Raw genomic sequence first — 27,836 nt, forward strand, 5'->3', positions numbered from 1 at the left:
AGATGGGAAGAAGGAAGTACTCCAGGCATTGTTGAAGAGAGATAAGAGTACTTTTTTAAACTCTATTGGAAGGTGTTGGAGAAAAGATGGATGGATCTGGTCGTGGCTGCAAGATGTTTTGGGTTTGATTGAATTGATTGCTTTATTCAGCTCAATCATTGTAAAATCTTGGAGTAGATACTGGGACCCAGGCAAGTCAAAATGGGGTGTTAGGCTGATCTGATGTGGATTATGAGAGGTGTTTTTGAATTTCTTCTCATAAAAATCTGCTAAAAATTTAGCCTTTTCTTCGTTGGTTTCCAGCTGCTGACCATTTAGAGTTAGCTGGTAATGGAAGGGGTTCTGTGTGGAGAATTTGCCACACATCTTGTCTAGGAATTTATGAATCTTGGACTCTTGCGTTTTGTGGGACACTGATAAGAGAAAGTTTTTGCAAGCCTCTTCTTTTGCAAGTTTGATTGTTCTCTTAAGTTTTGCCTCTGCTTGTAGCTTTGCAATATATTTTCCAGTGGATGGATTTCTCTTGAAGGATCTGATGGCATTCCTTTTATTGTGCCAAGCCTCTTGGCAAGAGGATGTCCACCATGGCTTAGGGGGTTTGTTATTCTTCAGTGTTTTAGGGCATTGGGACTGGGGTAGGGTAAGTCTTGCAGCATCAAGAAGTAATGATGTGAGATTTTCGGAGAGTTGGTTTGTATCAGTGGAGAGTGAAGAGTAGTCATGGTTTGAGAGAATGTGGGAGAAGTTTGGCCAGTCAGCTTTTTGCCACACATAGTGGGAAATGAAATTGTCAGTGATGGCTGGGTCACCAATTTTTGTGCATATGGCAAAATGGTCACTTAGGAGGTTGTCTATTCTGTTGACAGTAGTTTTATTTATTAAACTTGATGAAACTAATTGAAGATCAATAGTTGAATAACTCCCACTTCTTTTGCTGAAGTAGGTATTTAGGTGTCTAGGAGTTGCTAGTAATATATTGGTAAAATTTGTGAGGAATTACTCAATGTTTTTTCCAGCATTATTTTGAGGTGAATAACCCCAGATAGAACTATGGGCATTGAAGTCCCCAACAACCACTAGATTTGAGTTTGAGAAATTATTAGAAATAAAATTGAAAAAATCATGTCCATTGTTAGTACCATTTGGATTATCTAAATTAATAACAGTGACCTCCATGTTTGCCAGCCACAGCTTTACATCAATTGCATCAATGTCATGACTGAAATCAGGGAGGCTTATACCACAGAATTTGAGGTGAGATCGTACAAGGATGGCAACTCCACCACCAATTCTATTGGAAGATCTGTCTTTTCTTAGGACATCATAACCAGGAATTTTTAGATGAACTGATGAGTTTAAATGGGTTTCTTGAAGGCATAGTATGTCTATGTTGTGTGAAGAAGTATACTTAAGAAGGTCAGTGATTTTATAGTCATTTAATGATCTCACATTCCATTGCAAAATTGAGGAGGATAGGGGTAACTGAGGGTTAGCCATTGATAGATAGATTTAGTTTATTGAGTATAGTTCTGAAATTTGTGTTGGCTGTGTCCTTAAGATTTTTTGGGAAGTAGGTATTAGCCATCTCTTCTAGAATTGAGGATTTTTGATCTTCTGTGAGGGATGTTCTGGAGAGTGAGTTGAAGTTGAATATGTAAAGGCATAAGTGTGTAAGTAGATTTGGATTTTCTTCTGATATTTCCTTTGGCGATTTTGATGAGGTTGGTTTTGTAGGTTTACTTATAGAAGATTCAGGGTCTTGGTCTCTGGCTGGAAGGGGGGGAAAGTCTAAGGTCTTGATTCCAGGGAATGTTTTTTGTGGTTTGGGCCTTGTAGCTTTTTGCTGTAGAGTTTTTTGATTAGATTGTGTGTTTAGTTCAGAGAATTCAGGTGTATCTGCATTGTGCACCATGAGTTTAATTTTTGCAAACTGAAATGGGATATTTTCTTTTTCAGACAACCTGAGAGCCATTGATCTTGCCTTGTATTTTGGGCATACAGATCTGTTGTCAGAAGAATGGGGACCTTTGCAATTAATGCATGATAATTTCTTGTTTGCACAGTTTGCTGTGTTTGGAGGATGGATGTTTTGGCATAGGTTGCACCTCTTCAGGTTTGTTTTGCAGTGTTGTTTTGTGTGACCCATTGTCAGACAAATTTCACACTGTATTGGCTTAGCCTTGTACTCTTTGTAGGGCTTTATCTGGCCAAATAGGGATATAGGTTCACTGAAGTTCTCTAGGGTGGAGTCCAGGGTGAAAAGGTAGGATTTAGACGTGTATATGCCATCATTGTTGGGTTTTCCAAGTCTGGTGATTTTTGATACTGATATTTTTTGGCCTTTGCAGTTCATAAGGCCATCCTTTAAATCAGTCTAGGGAATACCGTTAGGGATGTTGTATATGACAATTTTTATTTGGGCAGGGGGAGGGCAAATCCATTTCTTCGAATTGACCTTAATGCCTCCAAGGGAGTTAAGTGACAAAAGAGTTGTTTTGGAATTTTCAAAGCCTGCTTGAATAGATATTAAGATTGAACCATCTCTGTTGATGTTGAGGTTGAAATTAATTTTCAGGATTTTGAAGAGCTCAAGTCTAATTGTTTGGATGTTTTTTATTTGGAACATGGTTTCAGGAGAGGTAGGAAGAATGTGGATGAAGTGCTCTTCTTCCAAAAAAGATGGGGGTGTAGTAGAAACTGTCTTTGATGGGGAGAAACTGGTGTACCGTTTTCTCTTGGATCTTTTAGGAGTGACTGTTTTGAAGCCATCATCATGGAGATTTGAGTCCTCAGAGTGGACAGTGACCATGGTTTCATTGGAGTCTGAGTCCTCAGAAAGGTCACTTGGTAATGGGGAGATGGTGCCTAGCATTTGGTAATTAGTATCTCCCTTCTCAGGGGGTAATTTCATTGGGATCATGGTTGAGATAAATTCCCCACTTTATATAAATAAAAATAATCAAGAAAACTTCACTTGATAGTCCTGTTTTCACAAAATTTTCGAATTCTCTAACACAATTATTTTTAATATTCTTCTTGTTCCAAAATTATTCCTCTTTAAAAAATTTTTTTTAAGATTCTAATCTTGGGTTGCAGACTTATCTTCCTATTCTTCCAAACTTTTTTTAACTTTGAAAATACACCGTGAGCCTTGGCTATTCTGCTTTTAACATTTTCACTGCTCCCACCATCTTTACTAATAATGCTACCAAGGTAAGTGAAGCTGCCCACCTGATCAATCTTTTCATTACCCAACATCACCTATTCATCTTCAACTATTCCTAGCCTTAGTGACTTAGTCTTCGTAACAATAATTTTTAAACCTATTCTAGCACCCTGAACTCGCAAAACCTCTAAAACTTCATTCCTTTTGCTCAACCTTTCATATAGAATGCTTAAATCATCAGCATAATCTAAGTCCAGGTGACTTTTTCCTCCCCATCTGATTCTGTGATCTCCCATTGCCTTTCCTGTGCTTCTTAAGACAAAGTCTATCAAAATAATCCATAACTCCTAATTAACTGCTTAACTCCTGATTTAATACAAAATCAGCTGCTAACCTCATTTTCTACCTTAACCGCAGCAGTGTTATTCTCGTACATAGCACTAATCACTTTAATGTATTTGTCTGGTATACCATACAAGGATAAGACCTTCGCCAAGGCTGTTCTATCAACAGAATCGAACGCTTGCTCATAATCAGAGGCAACGCTGTAGCGTTGCCTATAGTAAAGGCCATACGGCTCCAATGTTTTATTATTATTATTTATTTATTATTTTTTTCCCAGAGGCACTTCATATGGAAGGGGTTGTCGTAGAAACTTCAAAAGGGGAATCATTCGATTGGAAATCGATAGTTCTAGGGCCCTTTTTAATAGTCGAAAATGATTGGAGGGCAACTAGCCCCCCCCCCCTCCTACGCCCACCATTCCCCCAAACACATCTAATCAAAATTTTGAGATAGCCATTTTGTTCAGCGTAGTTGATTTCCACATTGAAAATATATTCTTGAGGAGGACACTCCCCCACAACCCTCAGGGTCTGGATTTTAAGATAGTCCCTGGGGGCAAGGGAGGTTTTTATAGAATGTACTTTAGTTGAATCTTCAACCAAGACTCATTTGATTGGAAATTAAAAGGCTTGTTCCATTTTCAATAGTCGAAAGTGAGTAGAGTATAACTTGCCCCCTCCCCTCTACGCCCATCATTTTCCCAAACATAACCCAACAAAACTTTGAGATAGCCATTTTGTTAAGCGTAGTTGATTTCCAGATAGAAAATAAATTTTTGAGGAGGACATTCCCCCACAACCCTCAGGGCAAGGGTTTTAAGTTATACCCTGGGGGCATATAAGGTTCTTATAGAAAGCGTTGTCGAAGAAACTTCAAAAAAGGCTCATTCGATTGTAAATTCAAAAAGCTATTGCCCTTTTTAATAGTCGAAAGTAATTGGAGGGCACCTCGCCCCCCCCCCCCACACGCCCATTATTCCCCCAAACACATCCAATACAAATTTTGAGATAGCCATTTTGTTCGGCGTAGTTGGTTTCCAGATAGAAAACACATTTTTGAGCAGGACAACCCTCAGGGCAAGGGTTTTAAGTTATGCCCTGGGGGCATATAAGGTTTTTATAGAAGGCGTTGTCGTAGAAACTTCAAAACAGGCTCATTTGATTGGAAATCGAGAGTTCTAGTGCCCTTTAAGATAGTCGAAAATGATTGGAGGGCAACTAGCCCCCCCCCCATGCCCCTCATACCCTCAAACACAACCAATCAAAGTTCTGAAATAGCCATTTTGTTAAGCATAGATTATTTCCTAATGTAAATTATATTTTTGAGGAGGAAACTCCCCACAACCCTCAGGGAAAGGGTTGTAAGTTATACCCTGGGGGTATATAAGGGTTTTTATAGAAGGCGTTGTCGTAAAAACTTCAAAAAAGGCTCATTTGATTGGAAATTCAAAAAGCTAGTGCCCTTTTCAATAGTCGAAAGTTATTGGAAGGCAACTAGCCCCCCCCCCCACGCCCATTATTCCCCCAAACACATCCAAAGAAAATTTTGAGATAGCCATTTTGTTCAGCGTAGTTGATTTCTAGATAGAAAATATATTTTTGAGGAGGACACTCCTCCACAACGCTCAGGGCAAGGGTTTTAAGCTATGCCCTGGGGTCATATAAGGTTTTTATAGAAGGCGTTGTTGTAAAAACTTCAAAACAGGCTTATTCGATTGGAAATTAAAGGGCTAGTGCCCTTTAATTAAAGGACTAATAGTCGAAAGTGATTGCAGGGCAGCTACCCCCCCCCCACGCCCATCATATCCCCAAACATATTCAATCAAACTTTTGAGATATCCATTTTGTTCAATGTAGTTGATTCCCAGATAGAAAATATGTTTTTGAGGAGGACACTCCCCCACAACCCTCAGGGCAAGAGTATTGTATGGTTGTTCGCATTGATTGTTTATTTAATTTCTGTTCGTTTTAAGTTTCATTTATACTTTAATAGCAAAATATTTGTTTTGGTTTTAAGCTTGATTTTCTTATTACTTGTTGTATGTTGTTTTCTATGATTGTTTATTTAATTTCCGTTTGTTTTGGGTTTCATTTATTCTCTAATAGTAATTTCTGGTCGTTTTGAGTTTGAATTTTACAATGTATTTGTATTTGCCTAGATTAAGTTTAAAATGGCCATTACTTTTCTTTGAAAAACTTATTTTTCTGAAAGTTTTTTTAATTAATCTTTAAAACTGAGGACCAAAGGTGAGGACCAAAGGAAAACTCAGGCGCTTCTCAATTATTAGCCTAAGAGTGAAAATTTTGTCAACACATCCTCTACCTTTTCTAAAACCAGACTGTTCGTCTCTTAAAACTTTGTCTACGACATCTCTCAGTCTAAGTGGGTTTAAGTTACATAACTTGTTCATTATTTACTCACAGGAACTATTATTGGGGAAGAGAAAAATATTTGATTCTGGGTGTGTCCAAAAAGGTTAAGGAAATGAAGGTGAAACTTCAGGGAATATTGAGGGGGATGTTGAACTAAATCAAAACACTAGGTCCATCCAGGTATCAATTGGATGTAAGATAAGATATTTATTTCAAAAAAACGCTATCACAAGCCCACAAAGGGCCGAATTCGGACTTTGGAGTCAACAACAAATAAATGGTTACTCTAAAAATGCAAAGAACAACAACGAAATAGAGAAAACCCTAATAAACATCATTTAAAAGTCAATAATTAAAACTGTAAAAAGTCAATTAAAAAATTAAAAAAAACAAAAATTTTTCAAACTAAACATAGAGAGAGACATAAATTCATTAAAAAACTGGTCAAACTAAACTTAGAATAAGACATAAATGAAATTAAATTAAAATGGGTACTAAGAAAGTGTCAGCAATGAAACTACGGTAAATCAATGAAAGAGTTAAAAACAATAAAAACTGGTCAAGACAGGGGGGGGGGGCAAGCAAAAGAGTGCAAGAACCTGGGCAGTACCATCAGCTAATAAAAAAAAAAGAGGGAAAAAAGAAACTATTTAGACATTTTATTCATTTTCTCTGTAATGAAGGGGATAAAAGTTCTTTCGTATCTGGAAGTAACGCAGCGAATGGGGGACAAAGCGGGGATGGGCCAAGAAACAGCTCGAGGCGACTGTGTTCTGGATGGGTCGGAGGCAGGAAATAAGACGGTGGTATTTTCAGGGGGTTCAAATTGGGAGGGGTTAACTGGAGTGTTAAGGGGGAAGGGATTTTGCTGGGAATATGGATTTTTTTTTCTGTGTGGTAAAGGTGGAAGTTTTTTGAGTGAGCAGGGTGGATTTGGGATAAAAAAGGAAGAGTAGGCGCTGGTGAGCTAATTTTATTAATTGAATGAAGGGGGTTCCGCTTTTGGGTTGATTGAGAATTTGTAACTATTAAAAATTTTACTGCGCCTGGCTATAGCACGATAATCCCTGTTTTTCAAATGTAATAACATGCACTTAGTCTCGAAACAAAGGCCACTTTGAAATTTATGGCAGGGATTGGAATGGGAAAGGGAGCAATAATTTTCGTTACAGTAACCAGTAGTTAAAAAAGACATGTAAGGGTCAACAAAGGTACAATCACTCTTTTTTATACACTTGTTGTCCAAGTGAAATCGGCAGGCAATAGAATTCTTCCCTGATTTGGCTTCAGGAACAGATTTACTAGTAATACTCAAGTTGTCACTGACCCCTGGAACTGGAATATTGGCTGAGTTCACACTTAAATTGTCACTGACCTCTGGATCTGGAATGTTGATTGAGTTCTCATTTAAGCTGTCACTGACCTCTGGAACCAGGTGACCGATTAAATTCATATTTGAGTTGACACTTGCTTCATTAATATTCATATGTTGGGAGTTGTTGCTTGTGGATTGAATTGCAGTTGGTTTCAAATTGGCGTTTTTTTTATTCGTATTCACAGGCTTAAGTGTGTTATTAATTATATTCCCCCAAAGATAAATGAAAGTAGAAATTTCGTTGGTAACGAAAACGAGTTTTTTTTAGCACTAAAAGGGAGGGAAGGGTCACTTAGGGGGCTGGAATCACAATTGCCACAAGGAAAATTTTCAGTCTGGCAGGAGGCATCATTAGAAGGCACACAATTATATTCAAAATCCGTCTGGGTACTGGCATCTTTAGTTTCTAGCAGAAAATCAGTCTGGCAACACTGGTTAATACTGGTAGGGGAGTAGTCTGACACTCGCTTTGGGCTGCAATGAAAGATTTACCATCCCTTTGGCAAGTCGGGGCAAGGGGGGACGACCTGATATCATCTAAAATTTCTTTTAAGGAAGAATTTATTTCTGACAATCGGCGTCGTGGGGTATCGCTACCTTTTGAAGAATTTATTCCTGACAATCGGCGTCGTGGGGTATCATTAGCTTTCGAAGAATTAGGGGTGGTATATTCTTGATTTTTGGTGATGTTTTGTTTCGAGGAACAATCCATACATAACCAGTTCTTATTCCACTGGGAAAGTTCTATCCCCGCACATTGCTCATGAATGGAAGAGTTGCATGTACTACATACCAGGCAATTGATTGTTGCCCTTAATCTACACTCAGGACACACTCTCAAAGTCCTTTGGTTGTCCTTTAGTCATTTGGTTGATTAATATAAAGGGTTAAAAAAATTCAATTCACCTGATGGCTGGTGACAAAATCCGGAAGTTAGGTCACAGTTAGTCAACTTTGTCACTGAATTGGTTGTCCTTTATTTGGTTAATATAAAGGGTTAAAAAGTTCAATTCACCTGATGACTGGTGGCAAAATCCGGAAGTAAGGTTACAGTTAATCAATTATGTCACTGAATTAACTGAGTTTAATGCAGAAAGACATAAACCAAATAGGTGTTAATAGGTTGAACTCTGGTTGAAGACTGAACATATCTACAATAGCTTAGGAACAACTAAGAGTACTAACTACAGGGAGCCAGCGTCCCCCACCCTCCGAAAAATTCCCCCTGAAAAAACAAACAGTTTTAGGACAGGGCCTGGTTGGCCTCCAGTCTCTTTTGACTTGTAAAATAAGGACCAGAACTCTTAATTTCCGATCGAATGAGCATCCTCCAAAGTTTCTACCACCATGAGGAGGATGTCGGGGGTGAAAAAGGGGCAGCACCCTCGTATATGGAATACATTCTTTTCATTTTGGATTTAATGTTACTCTTGACTTTCATAATAATATCATGGGCCAGAAATATTCCCAGAAATCAACAGAGATTGAATATCAGTTTAAAAACCAAGATGAGTGGGGCTGACTTTCAGTGTCTTCAAAAATCTTGAAATTCAGTGTCTTCAAAAATCTTGTCAAAACTAAGATATGCCTGCATAATTCTTGCATCCACATAAACCTTCTTTAGCATACCTTTGCCTTTATGGTACTATACAGTCCATTTTTCACATGGTGATTTTCACTTGACTTGGGAAAATTGGCTCCTACTCCCCCCCCCTGTATTTTGACAAAATTGAGCCCTTGCTTCTGAAGACCAGAACATTTACTGAAAACAATCTTTATTTGAAGCTGATTTTCTACTAGGCTACTACAACTATTAGTATTATTTTATAGTTTGACAACTGAAGAATGTTATTTGTGAAGAATTATATATCAACAGAAAGATTGAAATTAAACCGAAAATATTCTACTCACCTTTGGGATTGAGAAATATTTGTCAAAGTTACAAGCCCTTAATTTTTTTTTCAAAATTCTTATTTGAAGTTGGGCAATGTAACTAGGACTATACTGAAAGAAAGGTTAGAAAGCTAGGTCATGTTTTACGGATGGAGGATAATAAATTCCCAAAAGCTATGTTTTTTTTAGCTATAGAGCTGGGGTCAAATAAAGAACACAACTTCTTTCAAAGGGGCAGAAGAGATCACGAAAACAAAAAATCTTAAATGGAAGGAGGACTTCAAGGGAGAGAATTAAGATTTGAGGTTTGAAAAGACAGGAGTAGACAGGGGGGTCCGACTCCCGTACGAACCACGTGGTTTATGGTTTTCTCACTGAGAATGAAAAAACAGAATTTTTCTCACTTGAAAAAAACAGGAATTTTCTCACATTTATTGATGTTTCTTTGACGGTTATGTGTCTTGGTCAATTTATTTTATGTTTTTATCGGATGTAAACAGTAATTTATGTCTGTTTTATGGTTTTTGTCAGTGAGAATGGAAAAACAGGAGCTTTCTCACTTTGATGGATGTTTTCTGGATTATTGAATCTAATTGATTAATGTCTGACAGGTGATGTCAAGATTGACTGATTTGTCACGGAAAAGGAATGGGCGAAGTCTATTAATGTCTTTGTTGTATTTCCAAAGAGAATTGTTTCCGAGCGAATGTTTATTAATATCTTCGGAGTTCTTCCATGAAAATTGTTTCATGGCGAATGTTTTGATCTTAGCGCTGAAGAGATTAGCGCAGGAAAGGGTTTCCTAGTAATTTCAAATGTGACAGCGCAGGGATGCCAAAAACAAAAGGAACACGCAAAAATTACGTTTAGGGATTATTTGGGCGAAACCGTTTTAGACATTTTAGGGAATTATTTCGGCGAAACAGTTAGAGACATTTTAAAAGATGATTTTAGAAGATGTTTTAGAAGAGGATTTGAGGGTGGAACTCTGTGGTCGTTATAATACACAAGTTCCATTTGAACAGTGTCGTGAGGTCCTCTACCCAACCCCAAAGGGCTCCGATCCCCCTACCCCAACCCCGAAGGAAGCCCCTCGTCCCCCAAGGTCCCCCGGGCTCCCAAAGGGGCCCCCGCCCCCCAAAGGCCCTCTCCGGACCCCCAAAGAGTCCCCTCACCATTTTTAATACTTTTTTAAGGCTTTATTATATCTTTTCAGAACAAGATATTTTCTTAATGTCCATCCTAAACCCATTTTACAAGTTGAAGCACCAATCATTTCACCACAACTTTACTATAAGGCTTTTCGAATACCCCAACATCAAGCAATAGTTTTCAAAAGACATTTCAGAGCACCTTCTTTTCTTAATGTCCCTTCTAAACCCATTTTACAAGTTGAACTATCCCATCCTTTTCACCCAATCCTTTTCATACTTTACTGCTTTTTGGATACCTCAACACTAAGAAATACCTTTCAAAAGACATTTCAGAGCAAGTTCCTTTCTTAATGTCCATTCTAAACCCATTTTCCAACTTGAAGTACCCATCCTTTTCACCCAGAACTATACTTTACAGCTTTTTTCATACCTCAACACCAAGAAATACCTTTCAAAAGACATTTCAGAGCAAGTTCTTTTTTTAATGTCCCTTCTAAACCATTTTACAAGTTGAAGCATCCTTCCTTTTCACCCACAACTTTACTTTACAGCTTTTTGGATACCTCAACACCAAGAAATACTTTTCAAAAGACATTTCAGAGCAAGTTCCTTTCTTAATGTCCCTCCTAAACCCATTTTACAAGTTGAAGCATCCTTCCTTATCACCCCCAACTTTACTTTATAGCTTTTTGGATACCTCAACACCAAGAAATACTTTTCAAAACATTTCAGAGCAAGTTTCTTTCTTAATGTCCCTCCTAAACCCATTTTACAAGTTGAAGCATCCTTTCTTTTCACCCACAACTTTACTTTACAGCTTTTTGGATACCTCAACACCAAGAAATACATTTCAAAAGTCATTTCAGAGCAAGTTCCTTTCTTAATGTCCCTCCTAAACCCATTTTACAAGTTGAAGAATCCTTCCTTTTCACCCACAACTTTACTTTACAGCTTTTTGGATACCTCAACACCAAGAAATACTTTTCAAAAGACATTTCAGAGCAAGTTCCTTTCTTAATGTCCCTCCTAAACCCATTTTACAAGTTCAAGCATACTTACTTTTCACCCACAACTTTACTTGACAGCTTTTGGATACCTCAACACCAAGAAATACTTTCCAAAAGACATTTCAGAGGAAGTTCTTTTCTTAATGTCCCTTCTAAACCCATTTTAAAAGTTGAAGCACCCTTCCTTTTCACCCACAACTTTCTTTACAGCTTTTTATATACCCCAACACCAAGAAATACTTTTCAAAGGGCATTTCAGAACAAGTTATTTTTTTAATGTCCCTCCTAAGCCCATTTTACAAGTTGAAGTACCAATCCTTTCACCACAACTTTACTTTACAGCATTTTGGATACCTCAACACCAAGAAATACTTTTCAAAAGTCATTTCAGAGCAAGTTTCTTTCTTAATGTCCATCCTAAGCCCATTTTACAAGTTTAATCATCCTTACTTTTTCAGCCACAACTTTACTTTACAGCTTTTGGATACCTCAACACCAAGAAATACTTTTCAAAAGGCATATCAGAGCAAGTTCCTTTCTTAAATTCCCTCCTAAACCCATTTTACAAGTTGAAGTATCCATCCTTTTCACCCACAACTTTACTTTACAGCTTTTTGCTTCTTTTGGATACCTCAACACCAAGAAATACTTTTCAATGGCATTTCAGAACAAGTTCTTTTCATAATGTCTATCCTAAACCTATTTTACAAGTTGAAGCATCCTTCCTTTTCACCCACAACTTTACTTTACAGCTTTTTGGATACCTCAACACCAAGAAATACTTTTCAAAAAGACATTTCAGTGCAAGTTCGTTTCTTAATGTCCCTCCTATACCCATTTTACAAGTTGAAGTACCAATCCTTTCACCACAACTTTACTTTACAGCTTTTTGGATACCTCAACACCAAGAAATACTTTTCAAAAGACATTTCAGAGCAAGTTCCTTTCTTAATGTCCCTCCTAAACCCATTTTACAAGTTGAAGCATCCTTCCTTTTCACCCACAATTTTACTTTACAGTTTTTGGATACCTCAACACCAAGAAATACTTTTCAAAAGACATGTCAGAGCAAGTTCCTTTCTTAATGACCCTTCTAAACCCATTTTACAAGTTGAAGAACTCATCCTTTTCACCCACAACTTTACATTACAGCTTTTTGGATACCTCAAAACCAAGAAATACTTTTCAAAGGACATTTCAGAGCAAGTTCCTTTCTTAATGTCCCTTCTAAACCCATTTTACAAGTTGAAGCATCCTTCCTTATCACCCCCAACTTTACTTTACAGCTTTTTGGATACCTCAACACCAAGAAATACTTTTCAAAACATTTCAGAGCATGTTTCTTTCTTAATGTCCCTCCTAAACCTATTTTACAAGTTGAAGCATCCTTCCTTTTCACCCACAACTTTACATTACAGCTTTTTGGATACCTCAACACCAAGAATTACATTTCAAAAGATATTTCAGAGCAAGTTCCTTTCTTCCTGTCCCTCCTAAACCGATTTTAAAATTGGAAAAATACTTGAATTTCACTAACAACTTTTGTTTAAAGCTTTTTTGATTACTCTAAAAATTTATTTACCTCTTTATATTCAGATAATATATAGGTCCTTTCATTTCGCTCCATCTAACCCCATTTTACAAGTTGAACAATCAATCTATTTCACCCAAAACTTAACTATTTGGTTACCTCAATATTAAGAAATACCTTTCAAAAGGCATATCAGAACAAGTTCCTTTCTTAATGTCCCTTCTAAACCCATTTTACAAGTCGTAGCATCCTTCCTTTTCACCCACAACTTTACTTTACAGCTTTTTGGATACCTCAACACCAAGAAATACTTTTCAAAAGACATTTCAGAGCAAGTTATTTTCTTAATGTCCATCCTAAACCCATTTTACAAGTTGAAGTACCAATCCTTTCACCACAACTTTACTTTACAGCTTTTTGGATACCTCAACACCAAGAAATACTTTTCAAAAGACATTTCAGTTCAAGTTCCTTTCTTAATATCCCTCCTAAACCCATTTTACGAGTTGAAGCATCCTTCCTTTTCACCTACAACTTTACTTTACAGCTTTTTGGATACCTCAACACCAAGAAATACTTTTCAAAAGGCATATCAGAGCAAGTTCCTTTCTTAAATTCCCTCCTAAACCCATATTACAAGTTGAAGTATCCATCCTTTTCACCCACAACTTTACTTTACAGCTTTTTGGTTCTTATGGATACCTCAACACCAAGAAATACTTTTCAATGGCATTTCAGAACAAGTTCTTTTCATAACGTCCATCCTAAACCCATTTTACAAGTTGAAGTACCAACCCTTTCACCACAACTTTACTTCACAGCCTTTTGATTAACTCAATACCAAAAAATACTTTTCAAAAGACATTTCATAGCAAGTTGCTTTCTTAATGTCCCTCCTAAACCCATTTTACAAGTTGAAGAATCCTTCTTTGTCACTCACAACTGTACTATACAGCTTTTTGGATACCTCAACACAAAGAAATAAATTTCAAAAGAAATTTCAGAACAAGTTATTATATTAATTTCACTCATAAACCAATTTTACAAGTTGAAGCATCCTTCCCTTTCATCCACAACTTTACTTTACAGCTTTTTGGATACCTCAACACCAAGAAATACTTTTCAAAAGACATTTCAGAGCAAGTTCCTCTCTTAATATCCCTCCTAAACCTATTTTACAAGTTGAAGCATCCTTCCTTTTCACCCACAACTTTACTTTACAGCTTTTTGGATACCCCAACACCAAGAAATACTTTTCAAAAGACATTTCAGAGCAAGTTCCTTTCTTAATGTCCCTACTAACCCCATTTTACAAGTTGAATCATCCTTCCTTTTCACCCACAACTTTACTTTACAGCTTTTTGGATACCTCAACACCAAGAAATACCTTTCAAAAGACATTTCAGAGCAAGTTCCTTTCTTAATGTCCCTCCTAAACCCATTTTACAAGTTGAAGCATCCTTCATTTTTACCCACAACTTTACTTTACAGCTTTTTGAATACCTCAACACCAATAAATACTTTTCAAAAGACATTTCAGAGCAAGTTCCTTTCTTAATGTCCCTCCTAAACCCATTTTAACAGTTGAAGCATCCTTCGTTTTCACCCACAACTTTACTTTACAGCTTTTTGGATACCTCAACACCAAGAAATACTTTTCAAAAGACATTTCAGAGCAAGTTCCTTTCTTATTATCCCTCCTAAACCCATTTTACAAGTTGAAGCATCCTTCCTTTTCACCTACAACTTTACTTTACAGCTTTTTGGATACCTTAGCACCATGAAATACTTTTCAAAAGACATTTCAGAGCAACTTACTGTCTTAATGTCATTCCTAAAACAATTTTACAAGTGGAAGAGTCCTGCCTTTTTATGCAAAACTTTACTTTACAGCTTTTTATATACATCAAAACCAAAAACTACTTTTCAAAAGACATTTCAGTGAAAGTTCCTTTCTTAATATCCCTCCTAAACCCATTTTATAAGTTGAAGCATCCTTCCTTTTTACCCACAACTTTACTTTACTGCTTTTTGGATACCTCAACACCAAGAAATACTTTTCAAGTGAAATTTCAGAGCAAGTTACTGTCTTAAAGGTCCTTCTAAAACCATTTTACGAGTTGAACCATCCTTCCTTTTCACCCCCAACTTTACTGTACAGCTATTTGGATACCTCAACACCAAGAAATACTTTTCAAAAGACATTTCAAAGCAAGTTCCTTTCTTAATGTCCCTCCTAAACCCAATTTACAAGTTGAAGCATCCTTCCTTTTTACCCACAACTTTACTTTACAGCATTTTGAATACCTCAACAACAATAAAAACTTTTCAAAATACATTTCAGAGCAAGCTCCTTTCTTAAAGTCCCTCCTAAACCCATTTTACAAGTTGAAGCACCCTTCCTTTTCACCCACAACTTGACTTTACAGCTTTTTGGATACTTCAACACCAAGAAATACTTTTCAAAAGACATTTCAGAGCAAGTTCCTTTCTTATTATCCCTCCTAAACCCATTTTACAAGTTGAAGCATCCTTCCTTTTCACCTACAATTTTACTTTACAGCTTTTTGGATACCTCAACACCAAGAAATACTTTTCAAAAGGCATTTCAGACCAATTTCCTTTCTTAAAGTCCCTCCTAAACCCATTTTACAAGTTGAAGTATCCATCCTTTTCACCCACAACTTTACTTTACAGCTTTTTGGTTCTTTTGAATGCGCCAATACCATGCAATACTTTTCAACGGCATTTCAGAACAAGTTCTTTTCATAATGTCCATCCTAAACCCATTTTACAAGTTGAAGTATCCAACCTTTTCACCCACAACTTTACTTTACAACTTTTTGAATGCTCCAACACCAAGCAATATCTTTCAAAAGACATTTCGGAGCAAGTTTTTTTCTTAGTGTCACTTCTAAACCCATTCTCCAACTTGGAGTACCAATCCTTTTCACCACAGCTTTACTTTACAGCTTTTTGGATACCTCAACACCAATAAATACCTTTCAAAAGACATTTCAGAGCAAGTTCCTTTCTTAATGTCCATTCTAAACCCATTTTACAAGTTGAAGCATCCATCCTTTTCACCCACAACTTTACTTTACAGCTTTTTGGATACCCCAACACCATGAAATACCTTTCAAAAGACATTTCAGAGCAAGTTCCTTTCTTAATGTCCCTTCTAAACCCATTTTCAAACTTGAAGTACCCATCCTTTTCACCCACAACTTTACTTTAAGGCTTTTTGGATACCTCAACACCAAGAAATACTTTTCAAAAGACATTTCAGAGCAAGTTCCTTTCTTAATGTCCCTCCTAAACCCATTTTACAACTTGAAGCATCCATTCTTTTTACCCACAACTTTACTTTACAGCTTTTTAGAGACTTCAACACCAGGAATTACATTTCAAAAGGCATTTCAGAGCAAGTTCCATTCTTAATATCCCTCCTAAACCCATTTTACAAGTTGAAACATCCTTCCTTTTCACCCACAAATTTACTTTACACCATTTTGGATACCTCGACACCAAGAAATACTTTTAAAAAGACATTTCAGAGCAAGTTCCTTTCTTAATGTCCCTCCTAAACCCATTTTACAATTTGAAGCATCCTTCATTTTCACCCAGAACTTTACTTTACAGCTTTTTGGTTCTTTTGAATGCGCCAATACCATGCAATACTTTTCAAAAGACATTTCAGAGCAAGTTCCTTTCTTAATGTCCCTCCTAAACCCATTTTACAAGTTGAAGCATCCTTCCTTTTCACCCACAACTTTATTTTACAGTTTTTTAGATACCTCAACACCAAGAAATACTTTTCAAAAGACATTTCAGAATTGAATTGTGTTCTTTGGTAAAATTCAGAAGAGAAATTGAACTTTTCTATCTTCTAAGAAAAATTTGGAACAATATTTTAAATGTTTTCATCTCTTTGAGAAAAATCTGAATTAAAGTGGAAAATTTTATATTATTTTGGGAAAATAGAATTGATCAATAACTTATTTCATTTTCATTGAGAAAATTCAGAATTGAAGTTGAACTTTTCTTCTTCCGGTGAAAAATTTGGAACAGAACTCTAAATGTTTTAACCTATTTGAGAAAGGTCGGAACTGAATTAAGGAAAATTTAGAATTAAAGTGAAACTTTTTATCTTCATAGAAAATAATCAGAATCATAGTATAACTTAACTGTTTGAGAAAAATCTGAACTGAAGTGGAAAATTTTTATATTATTTTGGGAAAATAGAATTGATCAATAACTTATTTCATTTTCATTGAGAAAATTCAGAATCGAAGTTGAACTTTTCTTCTTCCAGGGAAAATATTTGAAACAGAACTTTAAATTTGACTCTTTGAGAAAGGTCGGAATTGAATTTAAGAAAACTTAGAATTAAAGTGAAACTTTTTATCTTCATAGAAAATAATCACAATCATAGTATAACTTTTCCTATCTTCTACGGAAAAATTTAGAAGTGAACTTTAAATTTTTATGTCTTGGTGAACTTAAAACTGAAGTGGAAGCTTTTTATTTTCTCTGGTGAAATTAAAAATGAATTGTGTTCTTTGGTAAAATTCAGAAGAGATCTTGAACTTTTCTATCTTCTATGAAAAAATTGAGCCTGCTAGTAGCACCTTTATCTCTAAAAATTATTTTTCTTACATCTTTGACCATCTTAATAGATATTCTGAACGTTTGACGTTCTAGCATACCCTAAAAATAATGAACACTTAACAAAATAATGCATAAGATATTTTTAATGAAATAACGACACGTAGAATATTAATATAAAAATACGTTAAATACATTATTATACATTATTAGTACACTTGCGCTTCACTTTCCGTCAATTCATCTTTATATTCATTGATGATATTGTCTGCTAATGTCCTTTTTATTCTGCCTGCGATTTCACTGTCTATTTTCACATTTTTTTTTTACATAGACAGCAGTTTTGGCATATTGATTAGATATGATTAATGACTTTATTGCAGGAGTATGCTTGTCTTCTTCTTGTTCTCTTTAAAATGCTAATACCGGAAAGATGATGATAGGATGTATCAACAGGTAATGTGTTACCAGCAACAGTAGCAAGGAGTTGTCCCCGATCATCAACAATTATTTTTAAGTTTGCATTCTCTTTGAGCACTAATTTCTCTGGTAATGTTACCCTCGCATATCCACCGTTTACATTATTGAAATTCTTGGGTACTCCAAAGAAATCTAACTTCTCGCTGTCATGACAACGCATGCATACATTTCTGTTAGTGTTACCACTTGCACTCGTTTCATAGTTCAGGTATTTCTCCTTGTCAGCATTCAACACGACGATGATTTTTTCATGTGCACATACTTTCGTCGAATAATTCATCTTCACTTTTTTACAGATATGAATTGTGGGTTTATCCTACCACTGTATAAAAATTACTGATTTAATGCACGTAATAAACTAGGTAGTGTCGATAACTTGACATAGAGTACCAGTGGGAAAGCCGCGTCGTGTCTATGAACAAGCACAGAGTACGATTGGTAGAGCTGTAAGAATATTTCATGTCATTTTAAGATACGTAAAAAAGTTTAAAAAATACCATGTTTAAAAATTCAAAATTATTTTAAAAAATAGGGGGAAGGGGTCCCGGTGGTCTTTGGGGGCACGAGGGGCATTAGGGGGAACGGGGGCCTTGGGGGTTGGGTGAGGGGACCTCACGACACTGTTCAAATGGAACTTGTGTGTGAATATTCATCATGAAGATATGGAGCTCCACTTTAATTCTGAGTTTTCTTGAAGAAGTGTAAAATGTACAAGTTCTCTTCTGAATTTTCTTAGAGAAGAGAAAAAAAGTTAGCTCAATTCTGAAATTTACCAATGAAAATGAAAAAGCTTCCATTTCAGTTCCTAATTTCTCAAAGACATAAAAAATTTAAAGTTCAATTCTAAATTTTTCCATAGAAAATAGGAATGGCTATACTATGATTATGATTATTTACCATGAAGATAAAAAGTTTCACTTTATTTCAAATTTTTCTTAAATTCAGTTCATTCATCTAACCACCAAAAACAAAAAGTAAAGTTGTGGGTGAAAAGGATGGATGCTTCAACTTGTAAAATGAGGTTTAGAATGGATATTAAGAAAGGAACTTGCTCTGAATTGTCTTTTGAAAGGTATTTCTTGGTGTTGAAGTATCCAAAAAGCTGTAAAGTAAAGCTGTGAGTGAAAAGGATGGGTACTCCAAGTTGGAAAATGGGTTTAGAAGTGACATTAAGAAAAGAAGTTGCTCTGAAATGTCTTTTGAAAGGTATTTCTTGGTGTTGAAGCATTCAAAAAGCTGTAAAGTAAAGTTTTGGGTGAAAAGGATGGGTCCTTCAACTTGTAAAATGGGTTTAGGAGGGACTTTAAGAAAGGAACTTGCTCTGAAATGACTTTCGATAACTATTTCTTGGTGTTGAAGTGTCCAAAAAGCTGTAAAGTAAAGTTGTGGGTGAAAAGGAAGGATGATTCAACTTGTAAAATGTGCTTAAGAGGGACATTAAGAAAGGAACTTGCTCTGAAATGTCTTCTGAAAAGTATTTCTTGGTGTTGAGGTATTCAAAAAGCTGTAAAGTAAAGTTGTGGGTAAAAAGGAAGGATGCTTCAACTTGTGAAATGGGTTTAGGAGGGACATTAAGAAAGGAACTTGCTCTGAAATGCCTTTTGAAAGGTATTTCTTGGTGTTGAGGTATCCATAAAGCTGTAGCAAGTTCCTTTCTTAATGTCCCTTTTAAACCCATTTTCCAACTTGAAGTACTCATCCTTTTCACCCACAACTTTACTTTACAGCTTTTTGGATACCTCAACACCAAGAAATACTTTTCAAAAGACATTTCAAAGGAACTTGCTATGAAATGCCTTTTGAAAAGTATTTCTTGGTGTTGAGGTATCCAAAAAGCTGTAAAGTAAAGTTGAAAACTTCCTTCTCAAAGGAAGTTTTCAAAGGAACTTGCTCTGAAATGCCTTTTGAAAAGTATTTCTTGGTGTTGAGGTATCCAAAAAGCTGTAAAGTAAAGTTGTAGGTGAAAAGGAAGGATGCTTCAACTTGTAAAATGGGTTTAGGAGGGACATTAAGAAAGGAACTTGCTCTGAAATGTCTTTTGAAAAGTATTTCTTGGTGTTGAGGTTTCCAAAAAGCTGTAAAGTAAAGTTGTGGTGAAAGGATTGGTACTTCAACTTGTAATGGGTTTAGGAGGGACATTAAGAAAGGAACTTGCACTGAAATGTCTTTTTGAAAAGTATTTCTTGGTGTTGAGGTATCCAAAAAGCTGTAAAGTAAAGTTGTGGGTGAAAAGGAAGGATGCTTTAACTTGTAAAATGGGTTTAGGATGGACATTATGAAAAGAACTTGTTCTGAAACGCCATTGAAAAGTATTTTTTGGTGTTGAGGTATCCAAAAGAACCAAAAAGCTGTAAAGTGAAGTTGTGCGTGAAAAGGATGGATACTTCAACTTGTAAAATGGGTTTAGGAGGGACTTTAAGAAAGGAACTTGCACTGAAATGCCCTTTGAAAAGTATTTCTTGGTGTTGAGGTATCCAAAAAGCTGTAAAGTAAAGTTGTGGTAGAAGGATTGGTACTTCAACTTGTAAAATGGGTTTAGGATGGACATTGAGAAAATAACTTGCTCTGAAATGTCTTTTGAAAAGTATTTCTTGATGTTAAGGTATCCAAAATGCTGTAAAGTAAAGTTGTGGGTGAAAAGAAAGGATGCTTCAACTTGTAAAATGGGTTTAGAAGGGACATTAAGAAAGTAACTTGCTCTGAAATGTCTTATGAAAAGTATTTCTTGGTGTTGAGGTATCCAAAAATCTGTAAAGGAAAGTTGTGGGTGAAAAGGAAGGATGCTTCAACTTGTAAAATGAGTTTAGGAGGGACAATAAGAAAGGAACTTGCTCCGAATTGTCTTTTGAAAAGTATTTCTTGGTGTTGAGGTATCCAAAAAGCTGTAAAGTAAAGTTGTGGGTGAAAAGGAAGGATGCTTCAACTTGTAAAATGGGTTTAGGAGGGACATTAAGAAAGGAACTTGCTCTGAAATTTCTTTTGAAAGGTATTTCTTAGTGTTGAGGTATCAAAAAAGCTGTAAATTAAAGCTTTTGATGAAAAGGAAGGATGTTTCAAGTTTTAAAACGGGTTTAGAAGGGACATTTGGATAAGAAGTTGATCTGAAATGCCCTTTGAAAGGTATTTCATGGTGTTACGGTATCCAAATAGTTGTAAAGTAAAGTTGGGTGTGAAAAGGATGAGTACTTCAACTTGGAAAATGGGTTTAACAGGGACATTAAGAAAGGAACTTGCTCTGAAATGTCTTTTGAAAAGCATTTGTTGGTGTTGATGTACCCAAAAAGCAGTATAGTAAAGTTATGAGTGAAAAGGATGGATACTTCAAGCTGTAAAATGGGTTTAGGAGGGACTTTAAGAAAGGAACGTGCGCTGAAATGCCTTTTGAAAAGTATTTCTTGGTGTCGATGTATCCAAAAAGCTGTAAAGTAAAGTTCTGGGTGAAAAGGAAGGATGGTTCAACTTGTAAAATGGGTTTAGAAGGGACATTAAGAAAAGGACTTGCTCTGAAATGCCTTTTAAAAGGTATTACTTGTGGTTAAGGTATGCAAAAAGCAGTAACGTAAAGTTGTGGGTGAAAAGGCTGGGTACTTCAAGTTGTAAAATGAGTTTAGGAGGATCATTAAGTAAGGAACTTGCTCTGAAATGTCTTTTGAAAGGTATTTCTTAGTGTTGAGGTATCCAAAAAGCTGTAAAGTAAAGTTGTGGGTGAAAAGGATGGGATAGTTCAATTTGTAAAATGGGTTTAGAAGGGACATTAAGAAAAGAAGGTGCTCTGAAATGTCTTTTGAAAACTATTGCTTGATGTTGGGGTATTCGAAAAGCCTTATAGTAAAGTTGTGGTGAAAGGATTGGTACTTCAGCTTGTAAAATGGGTTTAGGATGGACATTAAGAAAATAACTTGTTCTGAAAAGATATAATAAAGCCTTAAAAAAGTATTAAAAATTGGGAGGGGACTCTTTGGGGGTCTGGAGAGGGCCTTTGGGGGTCTGGGGGGCCCTGGGGGGCCGGGGGACCCTTTGGGAGCCCGGGGGACCTTTGGGGACCGGGGGCTTCCTTCTGGGTGGGGGTCGGGAGATCGGAGCCCTTTGGGGTTGGGTAGAGGACCTCACGACACTGTTCAAATAGAGCTTGTGTATTATAACGACCACAGAGTTTCACCGTCAAATCCTCTAGTAAAACATCTTCTAAAATCATCTTTCAAATTGTCTCTAACTGTTTCGCCGGAATAATTCCCCAAAATGTCTAAAACGGTTTCACCCAAATAATTTATAAACGTAATTTCTGCGTGTTCCTTTTGTTTTTGGCATCCCTGCGCTGTCACATTTGAAATTACTGGGAAACCCTTTCCTTTGCTAATCTCTTCATCGCTAAGATCAAAACATTCGCCATGAAACAATTTTCATGGAAGAACTCCAAAGATATTAATAAACATTCGCTCGGAAATATTTCTCTTTGGAAATACAACAAAGACATTAATAGACTTCGCCCATTCCTTTTCCGTGACAAATCAATCAATCTTGACATCACGTGTCAGACATTAATCAATTAGACTCAATAATCGAGAAAACATCCATCAAACTGAGAAAATTCCTTTTTTTCCATTCTCACTAATAAAAACCATAAAACAGACATAAATTACTGTTGACATCCGAGAAAAACATCAAATAAATTAACCAACACACATAACCGTCCAAGAAACAACCATAAAAGTGAGAAAATTCCTGTTTTTTCAAGTGAGAAAAATTCTGTTTTTTCATTCTCAGTGAGAAAACCATAAACCACGTGGTTCGTACGGGAGTCGGACCCCCCTTTCTACTGACAGGGACATTAGGGTTTCCACAGCTGTGTTAGCTGCTGGTTGACTGGTGCTGCAAATAGCTGTCAGTAAGGGATTCCAATGTTTTGATTCAACTTCTTTTGCAAGTTTCGTTTTGAATATTTTTCGGCCAGCTCCAAACAAAAAGTTGAACGTCCTTAAATGGGTTCAGAAGATTTTATAAAAGTAAAGATTTAAGGGAAATGGGAATTTGATGGAAGGAACCACAGTTTGAAGCTCTGGATAGAATGGGGTGTAAGTGAGCATGCGCAGCTGTGTTGGCTTTACAATGAATTGTTACAACTGCAGAAATTCCTTTCCAATGAGATAAATGCAACGTATAATTGGGTTATTTTTCTTGTTATAAATGCTTTTGTTGTTCAAAATTGTACTGACTATTGTAAATATTCTGTATCATTTTTGGTATTTGTTAAAGAATTGAAGTTAATCTCTAATGAAATATAATCTTTACTTAATATAATAATATAATTTGGGATATATATTTGTACATTAAGGGGGAGGGTAAAATATTGGAACAGCACCACTAACCTAACCCCCACCCTTCCCCCTAATATGCAAATATATAGCCCAAACTATACAAGTCCAATGCATTCTGTAACCCGTCATTTGTCTTTGTGGCTATGAAACCAATTTTTAGCAAATCTTACATTCAGCAAACTTCTCGAATGTTTTTAGTTTAATTAACAAGTACCCTCTTCTTACATATTTTTTTGTGCAGTTCTGGCAAAGGGTTATAATTATTGATTTATTTCAGGCTAAATGATCAAATGTTTTGAGGATGTTGGAAGCTCAACATAAATTAGAAAAGTTAAGGATTTTCTCTGAGCTTGAAGAATGTAAAGATACATATGCAACTGGTAATCAGAAGCTACACCCATTTCAAATTTTGGGTTTTTCAACCTCAAAATGTTTTGTCTGGGACCAGACCAATGGAAATATTCTTTGCCAAGTGATTGATCAAAGCAGTGAAAATATTCAGGTTAGTAAATACACTTGAAAGTTTAACACGCCATGCTGTACTGATATTAGACCCATGTCCTCCGGGGTTTTCTAGCCTTGTGAATTTGGGAATGTGTTAAAGTTTTGTATGTGGGTCTGTCTATGTATTTTTTTGCTGTAGATGTGTGTGTACATAGATAATTCCTTACATACACACTTGCGAACATGTCGAAAATTCATCCTTTCTCCAAGATCTAGAGTTGATCTTTTTTTAAGATCTGCAAGTGGCATCAAATGGGGGCGGGGATTAAACTTTGTCCTCATCCCCCCTCCGAATTTTTTGCCCTCTCATATGTTTTGAAAAATACCTTTTTTGTGGTACTGTCATTGAAAAGTGCCTATTTGAATAGACTTATTCCATTGAAAAATTATAAAAAAGCAACGTATTACCCTCCCCCCTACCCTCTAGATTTGGAAAACTACCCCCCCCCCCCTCTACATTTCCGCGAATTGACAACTTAGGATTAATATTTCATTCATTTGTTTTGTTATTTCTTTCATTTGGTTGTTTATTTTCAAGTTTCTTTCTCAGGAGTAGCTGTTCGGTTTGAATTAACTCCATTTTGTTAACTGGGAAGATGCTGACTATTACAGTCCAAAATGAAAACACAATGAATGCATGAATTCATATTTTTTTTTATTACTAAAAAATAATGTTCATAATAGATAAATAATTTTTCATTTACTGGTTTTATAATTACTGGATAATTTTTACTTATGCAAAAATGTCTATAATATTCAGCAAGCAAAAAGCAACAAGTTCTACATTATGGCTTTGTTTGAAAAGTAAACAATTTTCCGTAAAGGTGAATTGTCTAGTAAGCGAAAAGCGGAATCGTTTCAAGAATTGGAAAAGGGCCGGATTCAAGAACCTGAACATTTTAGTGAATTTTCAAGAAGAATTTTGGTTTTCGAGGAGATTCTAAGGAGTAGCGAAATTTGAGTTTCTATGAGGTCTAGGGGAGAGTCATAAAACATTATATAATGTTTTTTTTGGAAAATTTTGGAGTTTTGGAGAACTCAGTTTTCTTTCAAAGAAAACTGGGGAATTTCACCAAAAATTTCCTGGTAATAGAAGCACTGCCCAAGGTGCATTTTTTGCAGGTAAAAGATCTGAACATAAAGCTATCAACACTGTTGGCAGTGATGCCTAAGATATTCAATATATACCGTCCATCTTCCTAAGCCGAAATAGCCGAGGGGTTAGCACTATAGATTTGAAATCCTGTGTCCTTAAGGGCAGGGGTTCGAGTCCAGTGTCGCTGATTGTTTGGTATGGAAGTAGGGGGGGGGGAGTCCAGCGGTTGTGACTCTGTAAGCTCAGCCAGAATCGAACCAGCTATAATCGGGGACCTTGAGCAATTTAGAGGTGAGATACGGAAAGAGAAGGATGGTTTGCCCCCAATGACGCATTGCACTCCCGGCCAAAGGCAGGGAATCAGGAGACTGGGGTCTGTGCTACCCAAAGCATTGGTCAGTATGTGAAGTAGTTTTTTTTAAGTTGATATTCTTCTAAGCTGCTAACTTTTGATTATATTTCCTAAGAAAAAAACTTTTGGTGGTTAGTATGTTACCAATTTCAGCTGCTAAGGTGTATCTATTCTATGGACTAACAACGTTTCTGGACCACAAAAGTCTTACCTCTGCCCCGCGGCAGCTGGAAATGGACCCCGGGCCCCACAAGTTAAGATGAATCCACTGCGCCATTACTGGCACACTCTGCTAATGTTTACCCGTTTATGTACACAGTTTAAACACATGGCCACCAAAGCTTTAAGTATTTCAGGTTTATAAATCTATTTATAATTTATATGTTTATAATCACTTTTTCTGTTCTTTGTTTTTTGTTTCATTTCGTGTTTATGTAACTTGCATTGTATGTCTTAGTGTAGTCGGGTCCCTTGGACAAGCATAAGATTCGAGAGCCCAAGACATGTTGCATTTTTGTTGTTGTATCTCTTTGTGAAACGAAATTCAGTTAGTGATCTATTTATTATATAATCTCCTTTGTAGTAACTTTTTTAATGTTAATTTATAGACTATTGTGCTTACATGTCCACCTAACTTTAATGTAACCTCCTTTGAGTTGAATGCTGATTGTTCAGCAGCCGTTGTTTATGAAAAAGATGGAGTTCTAGCGATAGAGATGCCCGATGCATAGTTTTCATCGAGATCCAGACCGCATGCCTCTTCTATTGGTGCAAAGTAAGCAAAAAACAACATATTTCTCACTGTTTGGGTCAATCCTTACAATATTAAATGTATTTGTTAGCGTGGAGGTCCAAAATCTGGTTAATGTTGGCATTCACCGGTGAATGCCCGAAAATCTTTTTTCTCTGCTTGGATTCAATTAGCTTTCCGAGTCAGCTTGGTCAGTCTTATGCAAGCTATGATTGTAAAAGTTAAAGTTATTTTAGTTTATATTATGTTAGTTTAGGTTAGGTTAAATTTCTTTATAAATATCAGAAATGGGTTGTTGAAAACCAAACCTAATATAATCTAACCTGTCATCATCAAGCCTTGAATTAAATTGAAAAACTTGACTTGCAACGCTGATTAAATCCAAGGAGAAAAAAAGGTATTTCGGACAGTCACAGAAATATATCTACTATTTTGGAGCTAGACAGGATTTTTCTTATCATTAACACTTTAGGCCTGATATTAGTCGTACTAAGGTTATGCTCAATGGAAAATATGTTGACCTTAAGAACGCAGATGTAAATTGTATAGAAATCCAGTCAGCCACGATTCACATAGCTGTTATTGAGTTCTGGTGCAGAACAGCGAACTAATCACAGAACTTGTTTTGCTGCATTTCGCTGTATTTGAGGCTCTAAGTCTAGAATTGTTACCTATCTTGTTCGACGTGTTGTATCTGCTAAACAGTTAATAACGGAATCAGATTGATTAGAAAGCAAAAATGGCTTTATATTTACTTTAAAGAAGAAGTCTTGTGAGTACTTTGGAGTTTATGTAACACTGATTTGCATCGCTTGGATATTCCTCACCAACGGAACTCGGTTTCTATCGCTTGTATTTTTTAATTGCCCTGCCTGTTGTGAACTTTGAACCTTAAAACTATTCATCTCTCTTTAGGTCACTTAAAACATACCAATGCAGTGAACAAATCATCCAGACTTAAGATGGATTAATTCTGACACAAAATATGCTTTTTTTGCACGCGAAAACGTAGCTATGTGAGCCCAAAACGTAGCTATATAGAAAATGATAGTGATGACGATTCGGTTTGGGATTTTGACATGGATAAGGTCATCAATGTTTACCATACCTTTGTTAAAAAAAAAAAAAACTAAGGCTCGGCGATATGTATTTCATAATGACGAAAGATAAGCCGAGGTGTAACGAAGCAAACAAATTGAATATGATAGTGATGATGATTGGGTTTTGGATTTTGATATGGATAAGTTCATCAATACCTACCATACCTTTGAAAATCAAAAATATGGACTGGAAAAATGGTTGGAAGAAAAAGAAGTTTTTGTCCCCCAACCTGAACAATTAAAAAAAAAAATGTTTGGCGATCTGTCTTTTATAATGAAAAAAGACAAGCCAAGAAAAAAGGAGAGGTTTTTGTCTCACCACCTGGACAATTAAAAGAAACAAAGGTGGTCACCAATGCCACCTTGTAAAATCAAAACCCTGGACTAGATAAATCGTTGGAAAAAAGAAGTTTTTGTCCCACCACCTGAACAATTAAAATAAACAAAGTTTGGCGATGTGTCTTTCGTAATGACAAAAGACAAGTCGAGGCAAAAGTTAAAGGTCCAATAAAAAAAAAATTAATTTCACAAAGGCACCACTTCTAATTTAAGGTCCATTTGAACATCATGACATCAAGAAAAGGCTCAAATTGTCTGCGTTTAGAAGACAAGCGACAGTGAGAATCTATGTATAGAATTCTGCCTTGTGCCCCATACCTTTGTTAAAAAACAAAGGTTCGGTGATATGTATTTCATAATGACGAAAGATAAGCCGAGGTGTAAAGAAGCAAACAAATTGAAAATGATAGCGATGATGATTGGGTTTTGGATTTGACATGGATAAGGA

General features: G+C 36.2%; 2 protein-coding genes across 2 annotated transcripts in view; one reads left to right on the forward strand and one right to left on the reverse strand.

Moving 5' to 3' along the window:
* LOC148947019 (uncharacterized) overlaps positions 1-27,836 on the reverse strand; it is a 228,142-nt gene that overhangs the window by 172,333 nt on the left and 27,973 nt on the right. The gene's annotated exons all lie outside the window — the stretch shown is intronic.
* LOC148947021 (uncharacterized) lies at positions 1,346-25,968 on the forward strand. The gene is made up of 3 exons (XM_089096821.1): positions 1,346-1,416; positions 23,524-23,748; positions 25,807-25,968. The coding sequence occupies exons 2-3, from the start codon at positions 23,548-23,550 to the stop codon at positions 25,927-25,929; spliced, it is 324 nt and encodes a 107-aa protein (XP_088952947.1). The 5' UTR covers positions 1,346-1,416; positions 23,524-23,547; the 3' UTR covers positions 25,930-25,968.

This window comes from Artemia sp. Qi Xiang Cuo, chromosome 11 (genome assembly GCF_049724085.1).
Source record: "Artemia sp. Qi Xiang Cuo chromosome 11, ASM4972408v1, whole genome shotgun sequence".
Classification (NCBI taxonomy): Eukaryota; Metazoa; Arthropoda; class Branchiopoda; order Anostraca; family Artemiidae; genus Artemia; species Artemia sp. Qi Xiang Cuo.